Below are 9,948 nucleotides of genomic sequence, written 5' to 3'. Positions count from 1 at the left end.
CATCGGCCAAGTGTCAAAGAGGCCACTATTCAATACATCCCTAACTTCTCTTACGAAGGATTTAGTTTTTTGTTAGCAATATATGACTTTGGCTCATCATGAGTAATAACTGCAAAGGAAAGAGTGCAGGGAACATGTCCTGGGCCCAACATGTCCCCTAAGGGCTTTTGCAGGGTGCTGGGAGGGGTCTCTGACTTCTTCCTTTCTATTACCTGCAGCTATTACAGTAACTCACACAGGAGGCACCTGGCTAAGAGGAGCCAGGAGAAAAAGGCATAGAAGAGTCTGACGCCATAAATTTAGGGCATCAGGCCCAGGGTGAGGACGGGATATAAAGCAGGAAGGGGCAAGAGTGGGGACAGGAGCAGCTCTAGTCGCTGCTTCTGGGAGACTTAGAATCTCTATTTTGTCTGAAAATAGACTCAGGTAGAGAAAAAGGACATGAACGTTTATTGAGTGCCTGCTGGTTCTGGCCTTGTGCAGTTTTCATCTATAATAGCCCATGAATCCTCACGCCAACCCTGGAGGTAGGTATCATCCCCATTTGTGTCGGATGAGGAATAGGAGGCTCAGAAAGGTTAGGCAGTTTGTCCAAGGACACAGAACCAGGAACTGGCAAGCTGGGACCGAGTGCTTAAGTCTCAGACTCAATCCTTGCTCTCTCTCCTATGCTGCCTCCGGGAGGAAGGAGGGAGCACCAGCAGAAGCTGCAGTCCACACGCTTCCTGCCCCTGCAACCCAGCAGGCACCAAGAGAAGCCAGCCCCTTCACACAGACCCTCCCCATCTACCCTTGGAGAATGCATCAGTGGAAGAGATTAAGACATAAATACAAAAATAAATAGCAGGGCCAAGTCCCCAGCAGCAAGGATGTGCCATCTCCACACTGCAGGAAGGTCACTGTGCCATTCACAGCTGCTGTGGGAGGAAGCCCTGGGGGACCTGGAACAATGGCTGCCAAAGGCTGGAGTGAGTGGGCTCAGTGGGCCCCTTCTGGGTCTCACAGATTCAAGAACAAAATGTCTGGAGCAGGCAGCAGCCGTGGGCAGAGGCGCCGTCCTCCTCCATCTGCTCATTTTACCGGTGTTTGTGATCCAAGAGGGATTCAAAATCGGGGGAACATACAAGTTTGTGCTTCACGTGTCCCAGGACTGTCATCTCCCCTGTCCTACTGTCTCCAAGGCCCACGGACACCAGCTCCTGCCAATTGACAGAGACAGTGATGAGAACCACCACCACGTGCCCGGCGTGTAGAGCTGTGAATGGGGACATGATACTCCCAGAATCCCCCTCCCTTATTTAGCAGTGGCTCTTCAATCCTCCTTCACTCCTGAAAGGGTCCCTCCTTGGCCCTAAGGAGGCTCTTACCTGCAGGAAGGAGCAGGCAGTTCCCATGGTCACGTCCAGAGTCACCTTGCCCAGGAGGAGTTGCACCCTTCCAGACTTGCGGATGAGTAGCTTGCCAACCTGACCCTCTGTCAGGTCAGCCAGGGTACAAGCATTCTCTGCCAGCTTGGCTTCCTGCGGAGAAAACCAGAGGATGGACACTGGGCTAGGAGCTCTTCCTCCATCTTTCGTGAACCTCCTTCTACTCCGCAAGAGAAAGGCACAGCAGAGGCCAAAATGAGCTCCCCAAAGAGTGCCTTCTCCTAGGGCTGTCTGCTACGGTTAAAATACAAAACCCACAGCAAACAAATACATAATGGACAAAATATCAGTAACTGCTGCAGCTGAGTTCTGGTACATGGTGATTTACGTTCTCTTATTTTTTTGAGACAAGGTCTGACTCTGTCACCAAGGTTGGGGTGCAGTGGCGTGATCTAGGCTTACTGCAACCTCTGCCTCCGGGGCTCAAGCCATTCCCCCAGCTCAGCCTCCCAAGTAGTGGGGACTACAGGCACACGCCACCATGCCTGGCTAATTTTTGTATTAGCCATGGTGTCACCATGTTGCCCAGGCTAGTCTCGAACTCCTAGGCTCAAGTGATCCTCCCGTCTCAGCCTCCCAAAGTGCTGGGATTAGAGGCATGAGCCACCGCACCTGGCCTTATGTTCTCTCATTTGTGTTTGAAATATTTCCTTATAAGAAGTGAACACACACCCCCACAACACACACACAATTGGGGTTGGAGGTACAAAGCCCCATGGCTCTTGCAGGCGTCAAGAATAACCACCCATTATTGTCCCATTTCAGGCAGGGTGACACGGCTTTGCTTCCCACTACAGGTCACCACTTCCCCTCCCACTCCCCGACTTGATTCCCGCAGGCCTCTGAGCGTACTCGGTCTTTCTCCTGCTTGATGAGCACCACCTGTCCGTCCTCGCCCTGCACCTCTGTCTTGATAGGCTTGATGTCCTGGGTGGGTGGCTGGCCAGGGAGGGTGTCTGGCAGCTGCAAAAACAGCAGTTCCTCCTCCTTGGTGAGGCTCAGCTCCCTCAGCAGCTCTGCCACAGATACATCCTTCGGGAGGCCTGGGGTCTTCCTGGCTGCTCTGGGAGGAGCCTTCATCTTGGCCTCTTCCTCCTCATCTCGTGGCTCCTCTTTCACTGCCCGGGTGACAGACATGGAATGCTATCACGTGACCACCCTCCATACCAGCTCACTGTTACCAGCCCTTTGCCCCTGTCTGCTCCACTGTCACTCAGCCAGGGAGTGGGAAGGAGGCAACAGTTATAGAGAGGGGCAAGAGACAACATGTTCAAGTCTCGCGTGACTTATCTAAAAAGGGACATCTGAGGCTGGGCCCACCGCTCCCTGTCAACACAGGAACCCTCTGCGAGGGAGAATGGAGCATCTTGGTTCAGCTCATGCATCTTACAGCCGGAATAGGAGGACCTGCTCATGAGCAGCAGTCAGGGGCACATGCAAGGGATGTCTGATGCAAGGGATTCCTGGGGAGCAGCCATGGAATTGGAGATGAGAAGTTAACCGACAGAGTACCTTTCACAGCAGGTATGTCCACCTCCATGTCCTCTTCCTTGGGGCCAGGCAGCCAAGGTTTAACATCTGGTTCGTCATTTTCTTCCTTAAAAAGCCATCCTGAGTGAGCCAGCGGCAGCTGCACAGGCATATTTCGAGTGTCGTTCCTCAGGCCGGGGTCATCGAGGAACTGCCAAAAAGAGTCTGGGTCATCCAGCCTGCTAGCACATGCACCTGGATCAAAGTCTGCTTTAGTCCCTTTCTAACCAAAGATTCCTGCTGCTCCCCAGGATTCCAGGAATCAGTGAGCTCTTCTACCCCTCACCTGGCTCCCCAGAAGCCCTGTTCTACAGCCACAAGGAAACCCCTTCCCCCCAGCCTCCCGGTACCCACATCGTCCTTTTCCAGCATACGCAAGATCTGTTTAGTTTCTTCATCTGTCTCTCTCTTCTCTTTTTTGATGTTGATGATATGAGAAGGTCCCATGTCTGACACATCCACTGTCTTATCCCAGTTCCCTGTGGGAAATCACCCAGGTCACTAGGGATAGATAAGGAAGATGCCAACAGCAAGGAAAACTGAAATGGGAGTGGGGAAATTCCACTGCTCTCGCCCTTCTCTTGGGCAGTCTGAACTGAAATTCACTGATTCCTTCCTTATACCTTTTTTCTTCATCATTTCGGCTGGGCCCTGCTCAAAGATGGAGTGAGACTGGATCACTTCTGGGCGGCCTCGTCCTCGTCCATGCCCCTCTCGTTGTCGGTCTCTGTCTCTTTCACGCTTCTCCTTCTTGACAGTTACTTCTTCCTTGGGCCTGGAAAAAAGAATGGATTAAGGGAAACCACTCACTCACTGTGTCTCCAAAAACTGGCCTTACTCTCCCATACCACTTCACTCCAAGACAGTGGAGAGTTTGAGCCAATAATTACACCATGAGAAGCAGAATCCAATCCTAATTCTAGCACTTTTCTCACTTCCTTGATGAGGCAGGATTTTTTCAGTTTGCTTTACTTTACCTTCTTGTCCAAAAATGTAGATTTTTGTTTGCATTGGGACTGAAAGCAGGAAGGCAGAAATGCAAAGGAACTTCAGGGAAAGTGTGATACATCTTTGTTTAAACTATTGGCTCTCAACTCGGGCATCAAAGAGAATCACTCCATTCTACTGCCAGCAAGTTAAATCACAATTTCTAAAGATGGAACCCTAGACACCAGTATTTATTTATTTATTTATTTTTTAAAGCTTGCAGAATCACCTAGGAGCCAGGGTTGAAAATCACTAGTGAAAAGAACTAAAGATATAAATTTAAATTTGGAGCTACAAACCTAGTTATTTCCCCCAAAGCCCCAAATTCAGAGCAAGTAAATAAGGGGCAAGTATTCAGAAGGCCTAGCTACTTACTCTTCCTTGATCTTCCGACTGATGATATTTGGGGTGAAGGTTTTCTGAAAGCAAAATACAGGAGTCACTGATGTGTTAGGTTCTGACCCCAAAGTACAGAGGAAAATAAAAATTCCCAAAGGGCATCTTCTACAGACCAAGGCCACCATGGCTCTCTTTGGCACATTCCACAGTGCTGTCAGTTTTATAGATACACATGTGCCTGAAAAGGAGGAATGTCATAGTGTGGTGGCAGTAGAGTTATACATAGAAGGGGCACCAAAACCCACTTCTAACCAGCAGCCTTAGGTTCTGCCTCTGAAAGAAGATCCTCTGGGACTTCTAAAAGCAAAGGAATTTCTCTGGTCTCACCTCTTATCTTCAAACTGCTATAGAGACCAGTCAGTATCATGGGGGAACAGCTCTAGCAGCAAGGCCTAAGTAGGGAAGGCCATAGATCTGCCAACACTCTCAATCAGGTGATTATGGACTGTCACCACAGTTTTCCAAGGCAAAGTTAGGTTTTTAAAAACTGCTTTATGGCTGGGCATTATGGCTCATGCCTGTAATCCCAGCACTTTGGGAGGCCAAGGCGGGTGGATCACGAGGTCAGGAGTTCGAGGTCAGGAGTTCAATATCAGCCTGGCCCAGATGGTGAAACCCCGTCTGTACTAAAAACTACAAAAATTAGCCAGGCGCGGTTGCAGGCCCCTGTAATCCCAGCTACTCGGGAGGCTGAGGCAGGAGAATCGCTTGAACCCGGGAGGCGGAGGTTGCAGTGAGCCGAGATGCTGCCTCTGCACTCCAGCCTGGGCAACAGAAAGAGATTCCGTTAAAAACGAAACAAAACAAAAAACAAAACAAAACAAACAAAAAAAACTGCTTTATTCAGCCAGGAGCGGTGATTCACACCTGTAATCCCAGCACTTTGGAGGCCGAGGCGGGTGGGCAGATCATGAGGTCAGGGGTTCAAGAACAGCCTGGCCAACATGGCAAAACCCTGTGTCTACTAAAAATACAAAAATCAGCTGGGCATGGTGGCAGGCGCCTGTAATCCCAGCTACTCAGGAGGCTGAGGCAGGAGAATCGCTCAAACCCGGGAGGCAGAGGTTGCAGTGAGCTGAGATCATGCCATTGCACTCCAGCCTGGGGAACAAGGGCAAGACTTCCTCTCAAAAAAAACAAAAACAAACAAAAACCTGCTTTATTCTTCTGTCATCCTGACCCCACCCTTTCTGGGCTACTCTTGACATCCACAGTCATATACACATGGGAGAGGCCACAGAGCCTTGAATGCCATTCCTAGGATTCATCATACTCTAGATAACAAGTTTTGCACACTGAGATGGTGAATTCTGAACCCTCTAAGACTGCGAAGTTTATGCCTGTCTGGCTTTCATGGGTTTCTTAAAGATGTCCAAACACACAATAAAAGTAAATAAACACTGTTCAAACTGCTTTTGAACGACTTTAACTTATTAGGATTCTCTGTCCTTCAACCACCTCTGGGAGTCATTTCAACATCTTGTACTCAGTACCTAGATTTGAAGGTAGGACAATCTCCCTAGAATTTAAAGAGGGGTAGGCTTGAGGCCCAACGACCGTCCTGACACACAGTAGGCCCTACACAAACATTAGTTGAATCCCGGGGCTTGGAATTCAAGGTAGTTTAGTTTCTTTAGAAACGCGCTGTTGGGTACCTTCTTGACTCCCCCGAGGGTGAGGTCCCTGGAACGGATGGAGGGAAGGCGGCCGGGGGTGAGCGGGGGTGCCGGCCGCCGCCCGATGAGCCCCCGGGCCCCAGTCAGGAGAGGTCGGGGCCCTCCCGGAGTGCTGGGCTCGCCGGCGGCGTTTCCTTCCGACATGTTGCCTGGGAGAAAAGGGACGACGAGATCACCAGAGGGGACTGACACGCGGACCCTGGCGGAACCCCACCCCCTTGCTTTCCGGTCCCCCAGTCGGTGCGTCCCTCCAGTGGCCTCTCAGCTCCTCCCCTCCCACGTGGCGAGACTCCCGGGACCACCCAGGTGAGAGCCTTTGGCTCGCGACACGCCCTCTCCAGGAACCCCGCCCAGGGACCAGGCAGGGACGCACCCGGGCCGCTGCTCCACACTGCGCGTCACGACTTCACCTGCAACACGATCCCCTGCCAGCCTTCGGTCTCCGCGCCGGGCGGAAGTCTGCGTGGCACGGCCTGGGCGCCGCCATCTTGGCGCGGGGCGGAAGTGACGTTCCGGGGGCGGGACTGGGCCACAGTATTTATCAGGCGGCGCTTCGCTCCCCTCCGCCTTCTCTTCCCGGTTCTTCCCGGAGTCGGGAAAAGCTGGGTTGAGAGGGCGAAAAAGGATGAGGTGACTGGTCTGGGCTACGCTATGGTGCGGCGCTCGGGGGTCTTGGCCTCAGCGGTGGCGTGGAGGCGCCGAGATCAGGGTCCCGGGTCTTGTCGGCCACCACGCCGCAATGTGAGGATTCGCCTCGGCGGAGCCCCTGGGATCTTGGGGGTAGCTGCTCGAGATGGGGCGAGGGGCGCGGCGCGGCGCAAAGAGTGAGACCTGGACTTAGAGTCAGGGAGTCCTGGGCCACACCGAGCCCTGTCTGCGGGTTCTCCATGGTGACCTTGGAATGGTCACTACCTCCGGGCAGCGACCTCGCCCACTTTCGGGGACCCCTTCCCTGTGCTCCTGGTGGAGTCCTGGGGTGAGGCTGTGGGGGGCAGCTTGGAACAGCCGCAATGGACCAACCGGTGCCCAATCACACCCGCTTGGGATCACGAAGGCGGTGGCCCTCGTGTGCGCTCTTGGTCAAAGCCTGGAGGGAATTGGAATACCAAGTTTGCTCTACTGCTGGAGGAATTTAAAGAACTTTTGTTGACTCCTGCGTTTGTGATTTAACATAAAAAGTGTCATTTAATGTTATCCCCCATCCCCCAGACCGTATAAAAACCATGTAACAATATTACGGGGAGTTTGAGGAAAGGAAATAATTTCTACCAGAATGCCACGTAGAGTACTACTATTAAAAATTTTGTAATGTATCTAGTAGTCTTCACAGAGTTGTCGTATCACAATTTCGTGTCCTTTTTCTTTTCTTTTCTTTCTTCCTTTTTTTTTTTTTTTTTTTTGAGACGAGGTTTCTCTCTGTTACCCAGACGGGAGTGCTGTGGTGCGATCAACACACCGCAACCTCTGCCTCCCAGGCTCAAGCCATGCTTTCACCTCAGCCTCCCGAGTAGCTGGGAATACAAGTGCATGCTACACCACGCCTGGTTAATTTTTTCTTTCTTAATTTTTTTTTTTTTTTTTGTATTTTTGGTAGAGACGGGGTTTCACTATGTTGCCCAGGCTGGTCTTGAACTCCTGAGGTCAAGTGGTCCCACCCGCCTCGGCCTCCCAATGTGCTGGGATTACAGGCATCAGCCACCGCGCCTGGCCTGTTTCCTCCTTTTTCAAATAACATTTCTCTGTTGCGGCATCAAAGACTGCGTAGTTCTCCAGTGGCTGTATCACGATTTAAGTATTTCCCTGATTGTTTCTTTTTTCCCTGTTTTAAATAATGCTATAGTGAATGTCTGGTACATTCGACTTGCTTTTTTTCGATTTTGTTCTTGTTTTTGTTTTCTTTTGGATTATATTCCCGGGATAGATTTCCCGTCCTGGGATAACTGGCCAAAAGAAGATTTTTTTTTTTAAGTAAATATTTGGGATGGGCATGGTGGCTTACGCTTGTAAACCCAGTGCTTTGGGAGGCGGAGGTGGGAGGATCGCTTGAAAGGCTCAGCAGTTGGAGATTGCAGTGAGCTATGATCCAGCCCTTGCACTCCAGCCCGGGTGACACAGCAAGACCCTATCTCTAAAAACATTTTTTAAATGAAATTTTTTATTTTGAGAACATTGTAGGTTCACGTAGAGTGGTAAGAAACAATGTAGACAGATCCCAAGTACTGTTTACCCGTTTTCCTCCAGTGGTAACATCTTGCCACCAGAATATTGACATTGGTACAGTCAAGATACAAGAAGTTTCCATCACCACAAGGATCCCTCTAGTTGCCCTTTTATAGCCACACCTCCCTCCCCCCACCTCCTCCCACCACTAATCTGTTCTCCGTTTCTGCCATTTTGTTATTTCAAAAGTGTTATATAAATGGAATCATACAGTATGTGACTTCTTGGGATTGCTTTTTTCACTCGGCATTGTTCCCCGGAGATCATCCAAGTTGTGTGTATCAATAGTTCGTTCTATTTTATTGCAGAGTATTCATGGTTTGTTTAACCATTCACCCTTTGAAGGACATCTGGGTGGTTTTCCGTTTGGGGTTATTATGGATAAAGCTGCTGTGAAAATACATGTACGAGATTTTGTGTGAACATAAGTTTTTATTTCTCTGGGATAATTGCCTATGAGTACAATCATTGGGTCATATGGTAGTTGTATCTTAGTTTTATAAGAAACTGACAAGCTGCTTTCCACAGTGGCTGTACCATTTTGTACATGCACATTTTATGGTTCTTCATTCACATTGCTAAATTGCTTTCAAAAAGGATTGTGTGGCCGGGCGTGGTGGCTCACGCCAGTAATGCCAGCACTTTGGAAGGCCAAGGTGGGCAGATCTCTTGAGGTCAGGAGTTCCAGACCAGCCTTGCCAACATGGTGAAACACTGTCTCTACTAAAAATACAAAATTAGCTGGGCATGATGGCACACGCCCATAAGCCTAGCTACTCGGGAGGCTGGGGCACAAGAATCGCTTGAACCACAGAGGCGGAGGTTGCAGTGAGCTGAGCTCACACCATTGCACTCCAACCTGGGTGACAGAGGGAGACTGTCTAAAAACAACAAAAACAAAAAAACCCCACAAAAAAACAAAAAAGATTGTGCTGAAATGCATCAAAACTAAGAATGTGTGTATATACAATAATCAAACATATATACACACACACACTATACACACACACACACACACATTGTGGGCTTTTGAAGGACTCCTGGGTGAGGCTGTGTGGGCAGCCTTGGAACAGCCACAATGGATCAACTGGTGCCCAGTCCCACCCTTCCTGGGCTCACAGCAGTGACCCTCGTGTGCACTTTTGGTCAAAGCCTGGAAGGAATCTGAATACCAAGTTTGCTTTACTGTTGGAATTTAAAGAACTTTTATTGACCAGGTGTGGTAGCTCACACCTGTAATCCCAGCACTTTGGGAGGCCGAGGTGGGTGGATCACCTGAGGTCAGGAGTTCAAGACCAGCCTGGCCAACGTGGTGAAACCCTGTCTCTACTAAAAGTACAAAAATTAGCCAGGCCTGGTGGTGGGCATCCGTAATCCCAGCTACTCGGGAGTTTGAGGCAGGAGAATCACTTGAACCTGGGAGAAGGAGGTTGCAGTGAGCCAAGATCGCGCCATTGCACTCCAGCCTGGGCAACGAGCAAAACTCCATCTCAAAAAAAAAAAAAAAAAAAAAGCCGGGCACAGTGGCTCACGCCTGTAATCCCAGCACTTTCGGGGGCCAAGGTGGGCGGAACACGAGGTCAGGAGTTCAAGACTAGCCTGACCAACATGGTGAAAACCCGTCTCTACTAAAAATACAAAAATTAGCCGGGCGTGGTGGCATGCGCCTGTAGTCCCAGCTACTTGGGAGGCTGAGGCAGGAGAATAGC

General features: G+C 50.2%; 1 protein-coding gene across 2 annotated transcripts; it reads right to left on the bottom strand.

The window, feature by feature from the left end:
• Nucleotides 1-427: 427 nt before the first annotated feature.
• Nucleotides 428-6,539, bottom strand: POLR3D (RNA polymerase III subunit D). 2 transcript variants are annotated; one of them, XM_054497985.2, is made up of 9 exons: nucleotides 6,393-6,539; nucleotides 5,999-6,168; nucleotides 4,320-4,363; nucleotides 3,581-3,732; nucleotides 3,312-3,436; nucleotides 2,940-3,108; nucleotides 2,280-2,545; nucleotides 1,368-1,520; nucleotides 428-1,199 (listed from the first exon to the last, which is right to left on the bottom strand). In XM_054497985.2, the coding sequence occupies exons 2-9, from the start codon at nucleotides 6,161-6,163 to the stop codon at nucleotides 1,077-1,079; spliced, it is 1,197 nt and encodes a 398-aa protein (XP_054353960.1). In that variant the 5' UTR covers nucleotides 6,164-6,168; nucleotides 6,393-6,539; the 3' UTR covers nucleotides 428-1,076. The 2 variants fall into 2 exon arrangements, with proteins under 2 accessions (XP_054353960.1, XP_063525415.1); XM_063669345.1 differs by having other exon boundaries at nucleotides 5,999-6,533.
• Between the last annotated feature and the right edge of the window lie 3,409 nt (nucleotides 6,540-9,948).

The sequence above is a fragment of the Pongo pygmaeus genome, chromosome 7 (genome assembly GCF_028885625.2).
Source record: "Pongo pygmaeus isolate AG05252 chromosome 7, NHGRI_mPonPyg2-v2.0_pri, whole genome shotgun sequence".
Taxonomy (NCBI): Eukaryota; Metazoa; Chordata; class Mammalia; order Primates; family Hominidae; genus Pongo; species Pongo pygmaeus.
Note: the sequence above shows the minus strand (reverse complement) of the source record. Positions and strands in the feature narration are given on the sequence as shown.